The sequence below is a fragment of the Notamacropus eugenii genome, chromosome 3 (genome assembly GCF_028372415.1).
Source record: "Notamacropus eugenii isolate mMacEug1 chromosome 3, mMacEug1.pri_v2, whole genome shotgun sequence".
Taxonomy (NCBI): Eukaryota; Metazoa; Chordata; class Mammalia; order Diprotodontia; family Macropodidae; genus Notamacropus; species Notamacropus eugenii.
In genome coordinates this window covers 114,766,074-114,785,177 of record NC_092874.1, presented here as the reverse complement: position 1 = coordinate 114,785,177, position 19,104 = coordinate 114,766,074, and the positions used below count along the sequence as shown (strand labels likewise).

The window sequence follows — 19,104 nt, the reverse complement described above, 5'->3', positions numbered from 1 at the left end:
TTTCCTTGCAATGACCAAAAAGTACTGCTATAAATTCTTTTATATATAAGAATCTTTTGCCTCCTTTTGCTGACTTTGGAGTAGAAGCCTCATAGTGATATCACTGGATCAAAAAGGAAAACTTTAGTGACTTTTGAGATATAATTCCAAATGTCTTTCTAGAATGATTGGAATCAATTCACAACTCCACCCACAGACCATTAGTGTGCCTATCCTTCCATGCTTTACTCCAGTAGTTATAATGTCTCATTTTTGTCATCTTTGTTAGTTTGATGGGTATGCAGTGAAGCCTCAAAGCTGTTTTAATTTGAATTGCTCTTCTTATTAGTGACTTGGAACATTTTTTATATAGTTGTTGTGAGCTTGCATTGCTTTCTTTTGAGAATGGCCTATTCATATCCCTCGATTATCTATATGGGAATGGCTCTTGAATCAACTCTTCACGTATTTTCTTCAGAGAAGTTTGCTGCAAATATTTTTCCCAGTTAAAGAAACAGTTAGTTTATATAATTTTATTAGTTTATATAATTTTAACTGCAATGCTATTGCTTTTGTAAAAACTTTTTAATTTTGTGTAACTAAAATTGTCCATGTTGTTTCCTATGATTCTCTCTGTCCTTTGTTTGATAAAGAAACCTTCCACTATCCATAATTGTATAAGAGCTTTTCTTTCCAGTTTCTACAATTTGTTTACAATATAATAAAAATAATGATAACAGGTGACATAGCAGGTACCGCGAGGGGGTGCCACAGGACACAGAGTGCTTCACCTGGAGTCAACAAGGCTAGAATTCAAATCTTGCTTCAGACATTGACAAGTTGTGTGACTGTAGGCAAGTCACTAACCTCTGTTTGCCTCAGTTCCCTCCTCTGTAAAATGGAGATCATAACACCATTATCAAATGAGATAATCATTATAAAGCTCTTAGCACAGTGCTTAGCACCTAGTAAGTGCTATATAAATGTTAGCTATCATTTTTATCATTAATCTGTGTATTGCTCTAAGGTTTACAAAGCACTTTTTGCGCTCATTATCTTATTCAGTCCTCACAACAACTCTGTGACATGAGTTCTATTATTATCCTCATTTGACAGATGAGGAAATGGAGGTTGAAGAGGGGTGACTTGCCCTGGATCAGAGAGGTAGTTAAGCATTTAAGACAGGATCTGAACTCTGTCCTTCTTGACTCCAAGCCTAGCACTCTATTCACTTAATTGCCTTTGGTGACCTTTTCCATACGGGTCATATGTCCATTGTCGCTTATCGTTCCAGTTTTTAAAACAGTACCAATTTTGATAATCAGTGCTTTATAGTATAACTTGAGGTCTGGCACTGTGCCCTGGTTTTCATGTTTTCTCATTATTTCTCTTGTGATCCTTGACCCTTTGTTTCTCCAGATGAATTTTGTTATTATTTCTAGTTTTATAGAGTAAACTTTTGGTAGTTTGATTGGTATGGTGCAGAATAAGAAAATGTATTTAGGTAGCATTAAAATTTTTTTTATATTGGCATGGCTGAACACTGAGCAATTAATATCTCTCCAATAATTAGGCCTGCCTATTTTTCTACAAAATAATGTTTTATAGTTTTATTCACATAGTTCCTATACGTATCTCGTTAGGTATACTCCCACATATTTTATACATTCCATAGTCATTTTGGAATTTCTCTTTCTATTTCTTTCTGTTGGACTGAGTTTACTTGATATTCTAATAATCTGCTAAAATTATGAATTGTTTCAGTTAATATTTTAGTTGAATCTCTAGGGTTCTCTTAAGTAAATATCATCTTCCAAAAACAAAATTTTGTTTCTTCTTTGCCTATATTTATTCCCTCAATTTCTTTTTCTTGTATCATTGTTATAGCTAGAATTTCTAGAACTATATCAAATAATAGTAGTGGCAGTGGACATTGTGGTGCTCAATTTCAAGCTTGATCAGACAATAATCCACTGACATATTTTGAAAAATACTAAACTGGTTGCTGTGCCTACCCATAAAAGGGATGGAGATGATGTTCTTTGATCATGGACCTGGGCAGATCCCTCCAAAAGAGTGCAGTCAAGACTCTACCCTGGAAAGTGAACTATCTTATCCTCCCTGGTGCATTTGGTCATGGATGATTGGTGGCAAGTGAAGCTACAAGATGAAGGTATATAAAAAATGATACAAACCAAGAGAAATGGGAATTACCCTTTGTTTCTAAAGCTTTTTCCCAAGAGTTGAGTTAAATAGCAGAAGATGGTGTTATTTCAATGTATTGTTGTGTCAGACTATAATCCAAAAGTAGATCCCAGAGGGCAGTTTTTGGTGCTACCTAAAACATATTATTCTATGACCTTTAAAGCACATTGTTAGGTTTTGGGATGCTGGAACTAAGAGAGAACACTGAAGTCAAAACAGAACAGATTCTACCAGTCTACAATGGCAACAAATATATTTAAGAAATGTGAGGTTTATGCTAGTTTACATACAAAGAAAACCACTACTGCATTAGAATTTAGGTGGATACTTGATGTTTTTTTACTAGAATTTAGCTCAACATTTGTAAGAGACCAGGAAACTCCCTTCCTATTCTTTAACTTTTCCAACTCTACACTTTACAAGGGGCAACTTAGACAGTACTTTTATTTCCTACTCCAGAGCTGTCTCTAAAATGAGGGTGACCTCAGTCCCTCAACAAGGGGCCTGAACTACTTTTCTTCTTTACTTCCTTCCTAGGAACATCAACAAAAGAGAATTTACTAAGGATGAATAAAAAAACATGATCCTGTAAGAAAAAGGGAGAAAGGCTAATATTCAGATACGACTCAGATGTCTTGCATGAAGAGGTGTCCCTCCTCCTTGTCAAGATAACTCCTTCTACATATTACCTTGATTCCATTTCATCTCATCTTCTCCAGAAAATTGATCCCTCTTTCATCCCTACTCACTAATCTTCAATATCTCCCTATCTACTGGCTGCTTCCATGCCACAAACATGCCTCTCACATTCAAAAAAACAAAACAAAAAACTTGACCTATCTATAGTGTGAATTTCAACCTCATCTTTTAGGCAAATTTGTTTTCCCCAGAGATTCCAATAATTTCTTAATTGTCAAATTTAATGGCCTTTTATTAACTCTTACTTCTTGATCTCTCTACAGCCTTTCATACTGATCACCACTTTCTCCTGGATACTCTCTCCTCTCCAGATTTTCATAACACTGCTTTCTCTTATTTCTCTTCACACCCGTCCAACCACTCAGTCTCCTTTGCTGGATCTTCTTTCAGGTCATGCTCACCAAGCTTGAGTGTTCACTATGGCAATGTCCTGGGCCCTTTTCTCTTATTTCTTTATCTATCTCACTTGGCAATATTATTAGCTAATAATAATGATGATGATACTAGTACATATATAACTCTTTAAGATTTGTGAAGGACGTTACAAATATTGTCTCGTTTTATCCTCACACCAATCCTAGGAGGTAGGTGCTATTCTTATCCCCATTCTTCAGATAACGAAACTGAGGCAGACAGAGATTAAGTTACTTACCTAGGGTCACACAACTAATTAGCATCTGAGGCTGGATTTGGACACAAGTCTTCCCAACTCCATGTGTAACACTATACACTGTACCACCTAACTGCCTCTGCTCACTGATCATCTCTGTGCAGATGATTCTCATATTTGCTTTTCTATACCTATCCTTCTTCCTGACCTTGGACATATTGAATTGGCTGTCCTGTAGACATCTTAAAGTCAACATGTCCAAAACTGACCTCATAATCTCCTTCTCCTCCTCTCCAGTGCCTCCCCTCTTTTAAACTTCTCTATTACTGTCAAGGGCACCATTATCCTCTTAATTTTCCAAGTTCACAATCTCAGATATCATCCTTGATTCCTCATTCAAATTCACCCCACATATTCAACTTTTCATGATTTTTAAAAATAAGTTTTAATGTTAACTATAGATCCATGTACTTTTAATTTTGATGGGATAATTGAAAAAAGTATAGTATATAGGACTGAGATGTTTTAGTCTCAGCTCTGCCACTTACTTCTTACATAATTTTGAGCAAGTCATTTACAACCTCTCAAGGGCAGGGACTATGTCTTAACTATCTTTCTCCCCCAACATCTAGTAGATGTACATGTAATTGATGGTTAGTAAATGATTATTAAATAAAGAATTGAATTGTAAAATTAGAATAGTAGCATTTACACACCCATAAAACAATATTATATTATTAAGAAAGTATTTTACATAGTGTGAAGAACTATATGAATTAGTAATTATTTGAATAAATAAGATATTAAATAATTTACTTCTTCTCTCAAATTTTTCTTAATTTTCTCTATATCATAAATAAATGATTAATTTTAGAGCTCTGCTTAGCAGATTTTAGAAGTCATGTTTACCTATTGGTTGGTTAAAAGAAAATTCCTGGTATATAGAATGGGGTAATCCAAAAAGCACTGAATTTAGAATAAGAGGACCTGGGTGTGACTCTTGGCTCTCTTACCTGTTATGTTACTGTGGTCGTCACTTACTCTCCATATCTCAGTTTATTCATCTGTAAAGTGAGGATAATTCCTGTAGTAACTACCTTACAAGGTTATTTCAAGGATCAAATGATATAGGTATGGGAAGGGCTTAGTGATTCTAAATTGGTGCATAAATATAAGTCGATTGTCATCATTATCTTCTGTTAGGGGGAAAAAAAGAGAATTCTGTTGAGAAAGGTATAATAGTGTTTCAATTAAAAAGCTATCTGGGATAGTTTCAAAGAGAAAAATAGTAAAAATTCTACATTATTCCTTTTAATAATGGAATGTTGAATTTTCTTTCTGGTTCTGTGTGTTTTCTTAGGTTGGTAGCAGAGGAGATGTGCCACAAAGACATAAGGAGACAAACTCCAAAGCAAAAGGTAATTGATTCAGTTTAATTCAACAAAAATATTTTTAACTGCTTACTATATAAAAGGAAATGTGGAGGAGATATAAAGATGAAGAATTACAGAGTTCTTATCCTCAAGGTGCTTATTATCTAATGAATGGATAAGATGTGTAGACAAATAAGTAGGAAACAAGATAGGTTGCACTTAGGGCAAAGGAAAGATCTAGCCAAAGTGCTATAATAAATACAAGGAAGGAAGAGAAATCACTTTTGAGAGAGGGGGCAAGGAAAGGTTCCATGGAAGAAATGGTACCTGAGTTAATCGTTGAAGGGAAAGAAGGATTTCAACCAGTGGAGATGTGGAAGGAATATCTTCCAGACATGAGGAGAGAGGGAAGATAACTGGGTATAGTTTAACTGGAATGTAGAATTGTCAAGGGGAATAGTTGTGAAAAACAACTGAAAAGGTAGGCTGGAGATTGATTGTGGAGGAAGAACTTTATATTTCATAGGCAAAAGAGAATAGGAAAGTGGCATGATCAGCTATGTGCACAATGCTTTACTGAACTACTCTATGCCTTATAGACATACTTGAAATTTAGACATTCAGTTCTCTATATGAATACATTTCATTGTCTTAATACTACCTACTGTTACATTAGAAGCCTATAACATGTATACATCTGAAAGGTCGAAAACATGATATATTACCATTGCTGATAGTGTTTGCTAAGCTTGACTAATCAAATATTTCCATTAATGTTTGTAACTTTTTGTCAAAAAAAGGGTAAAAGAAATCAGAAGGGTTTTGCTGCTAAATAAAAAACTTAAGTTTGACCTGTTACATATATCCAATGCCCAGCTGGGCACCCTCATCTAGGGACGATAAAGAAACTGAGAGTGAGCTCAGCTGGTACAGCTCCAAGAGGCAGCTCTAGGTGATATCTATCCACCAGTCCATCATCATTTAGTCTCCTAATTCTGACACGCTGTGAAGTGAGTCTGAAGCAACATGAACCACACCATCTTAGAACGACACAGATGCGAACATTTCCATTCATCACAATGATGACACAAGGGAAGAAAGCTTAGGATCGAATGTGATGGCTCCTGGAGTGACCCTGCTCAAGTCTCAGTCAGTATCTCCCCTCTATTCACTGGCCTACTCTCAGCACCTTCTTGCTCACTACTAGGTATAGCACCCCTTCCTATTTTGTTTCTTTCCCTAATAGAAATGCTGGTGCAGTCAGCTACCCATTTCAGCTCTTTCCCCAACCTGCTACAGGGAGTGGCCCAAGGTAATATCCCATGAACAACTGCTGTACTCCTTGTATATACTACCATGTCTATTATTACTACTATACTAACATAAGGGGGTACAGAGATTCTCCTTAGAGGGTGGCCACATTTTCATAATGCCTTGGCATGAGAGGCTCACTCACTGAACATCATGTCCTAGAAGGCCATTCATTCATGGACACCCAGCATGGACACTTCTCTCTTCAAGAGGTTTTGAAAAGACCAGGGGGAAGGAAAAAGAAAAGACAAGGAAGGAGAGAGGAATGGAAATATCATTGTCTAGAAGCTCTTCTTCTGCACACCCCATTCTACCACAAACTGAATATATACAGAGGCTTTTCTCCTCCCCTCATGGGCCATAGGAATTCTAATCTCTGAGTGCCAGGCCCAAGACTTAACTCCTTTGATGCCAAGAATGTTCAAGTTAGAAGTCAACTGAGAAAATTGAGGATTCCTGGACCAAAGAAGAAGGTTCAAGCTAGGATCTGAAACATGAGAAAAAGACAGAGGGAAGAAATGGTGGCCAGGGGCCAGTCTCAATGTTTTAAGTTAAGGCATCACAATAAAGCATTTTACAATAGTCTTCTCTTTCTAAGCTGACACCCAACCATGAGTCACTTTAACATATAATGCCTTGCTGAGACTAGTTCTCCCTGGCAGATATGTATGGAGAGGTAGTTCACTTTAGAAAGTGGGTATTGAGAGTATTTAATATAGTCTTTTGGGTTTATCCTGCATATCTGTTTTTAAGTAAATTGAGCTTTATCACAACTAAAATGTCATGATATATATTTAATACAATTTTGATTATCTGAGGAAAGATATTCAAAGATTGGGAACTGCGGGTAGAGCGGTGGAACTCATAGCATAAATCTGAGTTGATCTGAATCTGAAATAGATGATCAGAATCTGAATATAGCATGGGGTAGTTACATTGTAGGGATATTTCTAGGGTTTTTTTAATTTTCATTTTTGTATTTTTTTTAAACAAAGCTGTTTTTAGTTACAGTTGAAACTGAGGCTATTTACATTAGCAATGCTAGAATTGGTTGAAGTGGATTTTTTTCTTTATATTTTACCACACTATAATTTACCACCAAAAGATATTTTTTTCTAACTGAAACTTTCTGATCAGACCCATTTTTTCTATTATTATTATAAATTATATGTAAAATATCATTGAGATGATGTTGTTATTAACATTGTTGAAATGATGTGGCACTTGTCATTGAATATCAGCTTAAATAGCTGCTGTGCTTTTAAACTGCAGACAGAGAGGCAAGACTGTATTTTTGTTCCAGCTGTGGACTGATTTGGAAATATGGCAGCCGAGAAGAACACCATTGTAGAATATTACATCATCTAGAAGATCTACTGAGGATAATGGTGGAAGATTATGAGCAGTACCTGATCATAAAACAGAAACAATGGAGAGAAAAACAAGTTTACAAAAAGCTTGATAAAAGTTTCAGTTGAGCTCAGTTATTCTAAAGGTATTTAAGGATAAAAATGGAAGAAAGCAAACAGATTAGAAATGGAGAAAACCTGTAAAAAAAATTTTATAATGGACTTCTTTTTCATCATTAAAGCCACCACACCTAAGTATTCTTAACATGTAACAGTCTTGCCTGAAGAAGTAAAATTAGCACTGGAAAACAAAGAAAGAAAGATAGGAAGAGCAACTGGAACAGACCAGGTATACAAAGCATAGGTCTAGTTATGGAAGACACAATATTGATGGCATTGAATATTCTTAAAGCATCTAAAAGAAGATAAAATTGCTAAAGATTCAGCAAAAATCTTGGAACTTGTTACCAAAAACAGTGCCTTAGAAAATACTAATAGCTACTTCACATACTTACTTTCTCATTCCTCCAAATTTTTTTTTTTGAAAACAACATACACACTCATCAAGAGAATGCTCGATGAAGGAATGAGAAGGGAACAGTCAGATATTGCCAAATTATCATCTATAGTGGCCCACATTTTTGTAACCATATAATTGACTAAAAAATTTAGAACATGCAAAAATTTCATTGTGCCTATCATTTGTTGATCATTTTAAAAATTCTCTTCCAACAAATTGGTTCCCATGCATGTGGTAAATCCATACAGCATTCTTTGAAAGAGATAATAACAGAGAAAATTTTGTTTGATAACCATCTCATAATTAATAGCAATTAATAGCAAATGAGTCATGAAACAAGGAAATAGCTTCCCCATGTCAAGAATGTCCAGTGCAAAATCCAAATAAAAAATAGATTTTTAAAGGTGTTGTGGCACTCCAGACTCTTTGATTATGGATGACACTGTGCTCACAAGTCTCAGAGAATTGGAGGACTTCCTAAACATGATAAATAATCATTCAAAATGTTTGACAAAACCAAATGGATGAAGAATGCTTATTACACAGTTGAAATGACAAAGCAAAGATTTAGGTCACTAAGTAGTGACCTAGAACTCAGTACTTATATCTTGACAAACACTGCAAATGGACCTTTAGCTGAACTTGGAGTTGAATAGGAGAAGGGTAATAAACTAGATTTCTTTGGGAAGCTGTGCATTGTTTTTGATGACCCCAAGCCTTTCTAAAATAAAGGTTCATTTTTGATGGTAATATTCTTCTGGTGATGCTACATAGCTCTAAGTTATGGGATATTTCAGTCTCTGAAGAATTAAAAGAATTAAAAAACATGAATGGAAAGGTATACGTGGGCCTAAATAGACTGTAGCATGTCACAAGTGAAAAGATATACAAGAGCAGTAGCATAAAAGATGTCATTAGAGATACATGATTAGAAAAAAGATAGTTCTATCATTTATCAAGAGCCAGGGATAACCAGTAAACAACTTATATATTCAACTGGTATCTGTGCTATGTCAAGAGAACTAAAGGAAGACTCCCTAGAATGTTTGGTCAAAGAATCTGAAAGGTAGAAGGGACTTCAACAATCATCTATTCCAGTCAAATTACAAAAAGGATTCTTAACATAACATACCTGATAAGTGGTATTCCACTTCTTAAAGATGGATGGAAGGACTTGGACAAGACTAACATAGGACAGGCAAATATAGATGCATTGTTGGAGAGTACTCCCATTTATGAGATCATCACAAATTTACTGAATTTAATGCCCATAATGAATATGTGTATGCTATCTGCATTGAAAGTTGAATGTGTGATTGATTCAGCAGAAACTGATGTTCAGAGGACTGGAATCAGGAAACAGAAACAAAATTAAGGTGCAGAAACTGAACCAGCTTCTAAAGAACCTAATCATTTTCCCATCTACCTTTCCTGGGTCCTTTCCCTCTGGACTCATAGTATCTATGTGGTAGCAACAATAAGGATTGAAGATATAGATCATCTTGCTATACTAGATAGTGGATTCCAAATGAATCAGTTTATGGTTATCTGTAACAGTTCATGCCTTTGTGGACTGAGTGAGAAGGATGTGGTTGAGCCAGACTTGAGTTATATCAAGATAGATAACCTTAAAGTTCCCTAGGGAAGTCATGAGTATTGGCAAGAAGATGGTCTGATTTTTCCAGAACTAGCAAACATCTCTGTAATGTAAGGTTTGATCAGGGCTATAGCCTGTTTAGAATACTAACAAAATATTGCAGGTAGTGACCTAGAACTCAGTAGCTGAAAACCTTGACCATCCATTCCTCCTCTGCAGAAGCTTAAAAGAAGATAGAAGGCAATGGTAAAAAGCAATCATTAAAAAGTCACTGAACCCTCCACCCCAAGGGTAGATCCAGAGAAATTTGACTTTGGTGACTCCAATGCCAAAGGAACCAAAGAAGTGGAATAATACAAGAGTTGTAGTGTGCTCACTGCTTGGATGGGATATGCAGTCCTACTTGTGGAACAGCATAAAAACAATCTATCTCAGATACCCCTTGACCTTTCTGAAGGCAGCCTTGGAAGACTGTCTTCTCTGAGGTGGAAGACCTCCAAAACTCTCTAACAGAATTATTAGCCAAAAGCATAATCAGAGACTCATAGTTTGTGTGCCTTACCCATTGTGGCATTATGGAAAAAAGACTGGGAAAATTCACATATGTATATGGTCCATCAGTCTTTGAACAAGAGGACTAAAGTGGATAGGTATACTATACACGATGAGTTCAAATGCCCTGGAACCATTTGGTAGACATTCAGTGGTTCCTAACATTGGAACTACCCAGTTGCTATTATCAGATCCCTAATGTAGAAGAGGACAGATGAGATAACCTTTATCAGCAATGGTAGGATTCTGTTATTTTGAACACTTCACAAAGAATTTCAGGGGTACCTCAACTTTTGAACAGCTTTATGGAAAAGGTATGCCTCTAACACTTCCTATCTGTATGATCCTAAGCAGATCATTTAATGTCTTTGTGCCTCAGGAAACCTGAAAATTTACTGCTAAGTCATCTATTGACTGGATCTGCATTTACAGAAGAATCTCCCATGTGAGGAGTTCTCCAAGCTGACAGACAGCTCATATATCCTTGTTTTATCTTCCCTTTTTTCCATAGAGAAAATATGGGTGCTGACATGAACTATATGGAGGTGTTAGTGTATTTGAATTATCTCATTGTATTTTGGGGGGAAGGAAAATGGAAGAGCATGAAGCTAATGAAAGCTATTAATGAAAGCTATATTCAACTGGAATATACTTCTATGAAGCTACCAATTGGCAAATGATGGTTCAGTGAAGCCTTTGCTAAGCACGTGGGTTTCATGATATCTCAGCAGGGTCAGTGTACTGAGACTGAAAGACAGAAATGTTCCTCACCTGTTCATGGCCAAAGAATTTTTAGAACTAAAGACTTTTCAAGGATTTTGTGGATACAATCAGAAGTTTAAAAACACAACTACTATCATTGCTAAACCTCTTAATGGTCTCACTCATGAGTATATAGTTGGGAAGTCCTCAGTATAAAAAACAGAAAGAGGTATCATGACTTCAGCCTTCTGTCACCGTTTGGAAATCATTGGGATGAAAAATATGTGTGGGCTTTCAACATCTATGTATAGACTGATACAGATCTATGCAAGCCTTTTGTGGCACTATTTATGCCAGTGTAGAAGGAACCAGTGTTCTATCAGGAGAGCCATAGACATCAGAAGCCTTTTTCATTTGCCAGTAAATGACTTACTAATGGTGAAACTCTATCCCAATTGGAGTTCCTGGCTTTGAAAAGTGTTGTTAGTGATGTGACTGTGTGAGGAGCCCAATTCCAACTATGGAAATGCAACAATACATTGACATATTTTCACTTGTACTGCCATGGACGATTTGAGGCCTTAGCCCTCCATGAGGTCAATTGTACCAGCAAGGGAAGAGTAATGTGGATTCAGATATTCCATCCCGCAAGTTCCATGTGTCTGAAATTGTGGTGATACCTACGAAAGAGTGATAAGCAGAGAGCCAGAACACTATTGCGTGAGAGTACAACTGAAAGTTTGAAACTTCATTAGAGAGCATGCCAGCAGTGACTTTATTTTTTCCCCACTGGACCAGTCAGTATTGTTTTAGTTGTTTTTACGTAATTGGCAGTGAGGATATCTATGAAAAGTGAAAAACCCTAGATGCAAGGATATATGACTCTTCGAGACTTAAACTTCAATTGTCCAAAGGGCCTAGAGGAAAGGAATGGTAGAAACTCGATTTTTTTAATGGAGTACAGTGCCAGACTGTAAATACCTAAAAACAAGATCTCAGAAAGCATTTGGCACTATCAAGTGCATTCCATTCTATAGTCATGAAAGTACTATAGGGTAGTTTTGGACACTCAGAGACAGCCCAAGAGTTGGTACATTTTATTGATCCAATATGGCAGCAGATATCTATAAAAAGTATGTTTGTGGTATACAAAGTAAATTGCTACCAACTCACTTATTGTCTGGAGAGTATAAGTACCAGAAAGACTTTGGAGCTTGTGAGTATAGAGTTTTTATCTCTGGAAGAATATAGGAAAAATATGAGCTTGATCATTGGATCAATGCATACCCATGAAGGAATCAGAAAATTTCAGCAGTTGCAAAGGTGGAAGTATATGTATTGTGGGAGAAGTATTTCTCTGTGTTTGATTTCTATGTCATGAATCATTTTAACCAACTCTACATTCAGAGCAAGCTAGTCAACAAGTTGGTAGCTTTGTGGGGAATCAGGAATTCTGAAACTATATCTTGCAATCATTAAGGAAACCTACAGCCTCAGTGTTTACATTGTATACTACTGAATATGCAAGTAACCATAAGGTTTGAACAGAAAGTTCGATTAAATCAACATAAGTATTACTAGCTCATGCAATATAACGCTACCAAGAATAAAACCATAGACTCTTCCCTGCTGATAATTGTTCATGAGCCATTTTTATCTATTGATTTATTCTTTGGAGCCTTTGAAGATGGAAAAAACTTGGAAACTTAAACCACTGTATCTCTTAGCCAAGCGGTTGAAGAAGACTTACTGACTAGCAATGGCTTCAACCCAGAAAACTTGCTTTAATTTCCTGCTAAGCAATCTTGGTGTCCCAGGGGACAGACAGATAGTGAACCAGTGGAGAGCTGTCACAGACAAAATAGTTGAAAGGTTGGGCAATCTACTTTTCTGCAGAGGAGCTATTGATAATGGTTAGGGCCCTGCAGAGGTGATGCATCACAACCATGTCTTGTCCACAATGGACATAGTGCGACTTCCTGGTGTACAAGAGGATAAGAATGAAGGGGAGTTTGCTAACTGGCTTTTATACAGGCTTGTTTGCAAAGTGGACTACTAAAGCTGGATAGTGGCATATTTAGAGAGGACTCCGATGTAGAAGAAAGTGCAATTCTAGAAGGTCAGGAAAACCAAAAGAGACTGGCCCAAAATGAAGGAGGGGGAAGAATGGGGAGAGAGGACTAAATACAAAGATTGCCTCTTTATGCCTAATACCCCAGCAGGAGAGACCTCAAGAGAACAAAGACCACGCATAGAGACTGACTCATTAGAAGCTAGGAACAATTACAGCTAGGCTGGGCTATCCATGACCTCAAGTTGGGGCTATAAGCCTGTGGACTAGGAAGTCTGGAACATCCGCTGGTGTGAATCAGGCAAAAGATAACAAAGTCATAGAGCTGACAACCAGTCATCATAGAAGTGATGAGATTGTCTAGTCAGCGAGCAGGCTGATGTACAATGCTTCAAGAGCAGGCATCAGATGATGTCCCTTGATGATGCAGCACATGCCTTGTATGTAACTACAACATATGATGCTGTGTTATGTGACCTATGTATTTTGTCACAATATACACATCTGCTGTATTATGTTCCTTTATGTTATTGTTAGACATATATTTATATAATATCAGTTACATGCGACCTATATGACTGATTAAGGTATGCAATGGAGATGTGTTCCTGTGCTGTGTATCACATGGAGCACAGCTGCTTGGTGTGTGGCCCCCATCTTTGGTAATGTGTGCTCTGTTCTATACCCTAGCCTGTCCTCATGCTTGCAGAGTGCAATTCTAATGCTGATTGGCAATGTTATATGCTTGCATCTGTGCTGTATCTTTGTACATGGGAGTGACTTGAAGTCATGTGATACAGTGGAAAGTCCGCTAGATTTGGAGTAAGTCAACCCGAATTTGAATGCCAATTCTTCCACTTACCACCTGTGTGACCATAGATAAGCCACTTTACTCAATCAATGAACAAGTATTTATTAAGCACTTAATATGTGCCAAGCACAATGTGAGAAACAAAAACAAAAATGGCACTGTCTGTGTCCTCAGATAGTTTACGTGATATCAGAGGACAACACTTATCCATACAAAGAGATATAAAATATATACAAATTTGGTAATTTGGGAATAAAGGGAAGGCACTAGTAGCTAGGAGAATGGAGGAAAAGCCTTAGGGAGGAGGTTGTGCTTAAGTTTTGAATGTGCTTTGAATAAAGTTAGGAGTTTAGGACGCAGAGGTGAAGAGAGAGCCTACCTTAGTCTAGACAGGGCAAGGGACAGCCTTCATGAAGGCTTTGACCAGGGGCACAGTTACATGTGAGAGATAGCAAACAGACCAATTTGGCTAGGACATCAACTACGTGAAGGGCTATGATTTGTAATTAGTCTAAAAAGGTAGGCTAAAGACAGATTATGAAAGATTCTAAACGCCGGAGTTTGTATTTCATCCTAGAGGCAATAGGAAGCCTTACTTCTTGAGCAGGGAAGTAGCATAACATGGGCAGACCTGTGCTTTGAAATAGAAATTTAGCAGCTATGTAAAGAATGGGCTATAGAGGAAAAGGCTGGATGCAAGGAGACCAAGTAGTAGACTATTTCAATAATTCAATTGAGAACTGATAAGGGCCTAACGTTGAGTGGTAGCTATATGAATAAAGAGAAGGTAATCTGTTTTCTCATCTTTAAAATGAGGAGGGTTGAACTACATAACTGATAAGGTCCCTTCCAGCCCTAAGTATATGATCCTATGACTTTGCTCTATGCTAAATTTTGAATGTTTATTATTTGAGTTACAAATGCCCTAGTATATCCTCTGTAATTTGCAGGTAAAAAAATGTTTACTGGGGGTAGAATGAACAGGGGCACCAAGACTCTCCTCAAAGGACTGCCACGTGTTCACAATGCTTTGGGACAACAAAGACTCCTTCACTGGGGAGAGGGGCCTGAACATCATATCCCAGGAAGCCATGCATTCATGGTCACACAGTTAGGAGGTTTTACAAAGAGCGCTGGGGAGGAAAAAGAAAGGAGGATGAGCAATGAGAGGGAAAATCTGTGGATCCAGGAGTTTCCCCCAGTGCCACACCTCACTCCACTGCCAGTTAAAGCTTTTTCCCTCCCACCTTTCGATGCCTGCCTGGACTCTGGTTATTCACTGCCATCCAGTTTTGTAAAACATCACCCCTTTCCTGCTGGCAAAGCTCAAGCTGGGAATCACCTGAGAAAACTGAAACTTCCTGATCCAAGGAAGAAGGTTCCAGCTAGGATCAGAAACGCCAGAAAAAGAGACAGGGAAGAAATGGTGATCAGGAACTCGACTTAATGTTCTATTCCCCAAGTTGTTGTGCTGAGGGGACACCACAAAGCATTTGACAATACGTTTCACTTCCCAAGTTTTCACTGCCCTAAGTCCCTAACCTGCAGTGCCTTGTGGAGACCAGTTCTCCCTGGTATGGGGAGGTGGTTGGCTTTGGGTATTGAGAGTGTTTACTGTTCAATACATTGTCATGATCTTCTATTTTAAGTAAATTCTTCTTTTTCACCACTAATATCTGATGTCATGTAATTAATTCAGCTGGTTAGTCAGGGGAGGGAAGATTCAGAAAATAGAAATGGAGGGGAATCAGAACATATATGTGATCAGACATGAACCTGAAATATAGCTTATAAGGGCCTGGATACACAACTGTTACATTGACAAAATCAATTTTAATATACTTACATTCACTGAGTTTTGTCCACTTCTGATCCTTTAATAAAATATTTTCAAAGACTGTTTCCTTTACTATACCTCAGAAAAATTTTTAAATCACTTTTCATATAAAATATTTTTCACAATCTGCTGACTTCATAGAGATTGTCACTTAGTGTGATGATATCTATGCTACAGTTTAGATTTTGAGACAAAGTCTTTGAGTTTAGGGCCTCAAGTTCTTCATCTGAAAATGAAAGGGTTGTACTGTATGCTCTCCAAGGTTCTTCCTAGATCTGATATAGTGCTAGGTTGTCATATTCTTTAAGTGCGGGATCAGAGGAGAAGATCCTCTTGCCTGAAGTTCAGAATTACAGCCAAAGAATCTCAGAGTTTGAAGGGACCTTAGTACCATCTAGTTCAATACAAAAGGCCTGCCCACTCTCACATAATAGACAAATGGTCATACTTAGAGACTCCAAGGAGAGGCAAGTCATCCACTCCCTGGACAGCTAATTCCACTTTGAGGCAGCACTATTTGTTAATAGATTTTTCCTGATACCAAGCCTAAATTGGCTTCTTTGCAGTTTCTACCCATTACACCTGGTTCTACCTGGGGAAACAGGAAAACAAGCCTAATCCTTCCTTATGACAGTCCTTCAAACACTTGAAGACATTTCTCATGTTCCCCTTGGGACTTCTCCACTTAAACATGCCCAGTTCTTGCAATCTATTTTTATATGACATGAATTCAAGGCCTTTCACTATCCTCTGGATATTCTCTAGCATATCAATATATTTCTTGCACTATGGATCCCAGAGACCTACACAATGTTTCAGATGATGTCTGACCAGGACAGAGTTCAGTAGGACTCTAAATTCCCTGTCCCTGAAAGCTGTGTGCCCTTCTTAATGCAGCACTAGCTTTTTAGATTGCCACATCATACTACTGGTTCATCTTGAAATACATAAAGCTCCCCACAACCTTTTTCTATCCATGTTTCCCAACTCACGCTTAAAAAGTCATTTTTTTGTAGCCAAGTGTGACTACATTTATCCTTATTGAATTTCATCTGACTGACTAACTTATTATATTTTACCCAATGCTCTAGCCTTTCAAGATCCTTTTGGATCCTGACTGTCATCCAGTATGTCAACTATCCTTTCCAGTTTTGTGTCATCTGCAAATTTGATGAGCATTCCATCTATGTCTTTATATAAGTTATTGCTAAAAATGTGGTTCACAGCACAAAGCCAAGCACAGATCCCAAGGGGCATTACATTGGGATCTTCTTGCCACAGTGACATTGAATCCTTAACAACTATTTCTGAATTTGGCCATCTAGCCACTTCTGAATCTGTATAATTTTTTCTTGTTGAATCCATTTCTCTCCACCTTCAGAAGATTATGAGATACTTTATAAAAAGCTTTACTAAAATCTAGGCAAACTACATCCATAGCATTTCCCATCTCCACTGATTAAATAATCCTGCCCTCCCAAAAAAGAGTGTGTGTGTATATGTATACACACACACACACACACACACATATGTTTGACTTGACTTGTCAAGTTGTGCTGGCTCTCTGTAAATACTATTTCACTTCTAGATGTTTGCCAACCATCTCTTTAATAATCTGTTGTAGAGTTTTCCCAGGAAAGTTGGTTGGCATAAACGATAGCATCTTAGTATTGTAGATTCAGAACTGGAAGGGACTTTAGAGGTTAACTAGTCTAACCTCCAGGAGCTGGTAGGTGTCACAGTAGATAGAATGCCAGGCCTGAAGTCAAGAAAACCTGGGTTCAAATCCAGCCTCAGACACACTAGCTGTGTGATCCTGGGCAAATCACTTAATCCTGTTTGCCTCAGTTTCCATATCTGTAAAATGGACTAGCGAAGGAAATGACAAACTACTACATCATCTTTTCCAAGAAAACCCCAAATAGAGTCACAAAGAGTAGGACAACTGACAAATGGCTGAACAAGAAGTCCGGTCGCCATCATTTTATAGACGAGGAAACTGAGGTCCAAAGAGGTTAAAGAGCTTGATTAAAATCACACAGGTGATAAATCGTAGAAATGCGTTTGATAATAAATCGTAGAATAATGAGTGGTACAGGTGGAATTTCATCCCAAATCTTCCAATTCCAAATTCAGGTTTCTTTCCACTGTACCACTTTGCTCTTCCTCTCTTTGTTTTCCTTCCTTATCTCTACCAGAGGATGTTAAAGATAAAAATGGGGAGTGAGGCCAGCCCACAGTTTCTATCACTAGGCTTCCTGTTCTTCAACACTTCCTAGGGGAGGTCTTACGGATAAGACAGGGTTCTGGGTTGGTTAGTTAAGAAATACAGAATGATCTTTGTGGTGCTTACTCTGAGCTCACATCCCCTAAGCACCATTAGTTTTGGTACGTGGGATCCCAGAGGACAGGTGACTTCCTTTCTCCTCAGTGTCCTCATTGTTACCCTAAGGTTTTTTATTATAACACCCACAAGTCCTTATCTGCTGTGAGTTCCATCAGCTACCAATTTTTCAGCCAAAATTGATTAGCTTTCTAAATAGAGAATTTATTAGGCAGTAATAGCAAGGGCAATTGTTACAGAATCATATCCCAAAATGGGGGCACATACTTCCCCCTTGCATTTGCAAGGTTCCTAGGAGAATTGGGTCAAACTTGGCTCTTATGGCCAAAGGGCAGAATTAAAACTTCAGATTACTACAAGTGCTTTTCTTTCGTGGTAGATTCCTCATGAAGTTCCCCTAGGCATAGTTCTCTCCTGGGCTCTGAGGCTCAGTTCTGAAGATGCCTTTCCTCAAGGTATCTATTTTGTCTTCACATATCTCAACTCTCCACACAGATGCTACTGCTGCTAGAGGGAAACTGCTTTGGAGATCAGTGGAAAATCCAAAATGTTCCCCCCTTTTAATGTTCACAATACTGTCCTTTGGTTAAAGCAGGAAAGAATCGTAACACTTCCTCAGGGTTCATTTTTTACTACCCCACAGCACCCTCTTGTATAAGCCCAAGGCTTTGTATCCTCAAGGCGTTTCCAAAGCTTGACTCCTCAATGATGGAATCCCTTCTTAAAAACACAGGATGTCCCAAACATCAAAAGTTTGAAACTTTACCAAGACTGTCGGGACACCATACATACATATATGTGTGTATGTATATATGTACATATACATATATATAGTCTAAAGGTATGTCTAATTCATTCGATTAATCCCAATACTTTTCCTCTACAATGTCATCTAATTTATCTAATGCCTCGAAGCACTTCACTCCTCCCAAATTGATTAAAAGCTTGCTCAAACCTAGCTTATGCTTCTGGATGGCTGAATGATTGGATAGAGGTATCTAGGACTTGTTAATACAATTTGATTAGTTGATCCAATCAAGAAACCTCAGTCTTGTTTACATTCAATGGTAGGGTATGAAACAAGCCCTCTCCCTCCATATATATCTTGAAAATTGGATTTGTTTTTAACAATAATAATAGTTTG

General features: G+C 37.6%; 1 protein-coding gene across 19 annotated transcripts in view; it reads left to right on the top strand.

Moving 5' to 3' along the window:
• Nucleotides 1–19,104, top strand: part of AGBL3 (AGBL carboxypeptidase 3) — a 136,256-nt gene that overhangs the window by 77,047 nt on the left and 40,105 nt on the right. For 15 of the 19 annotated variants that reach the window (XM_072652651.1, XM_072652657.1, XM_072652658.1 and 12 more), the window contains one exon: nt 4,854–4,911. In XM_072652651.1, coding sequence (XP_072508752.1) covers nt 4,854–4,911 — 58 coding nt within the window. Of the gene's footprint in view, nt 1–2,003; nt 2,153–4,853; nt 4,912–7,449; nt 13,795–14,729; nt 15,453–19,104 lie in introns of those variants that run through there. The other 4 variants (XR_011976838.1, XR_011976839.1, XM_072652660.1 and 1 more) reach the window with 4 other exon arrangements.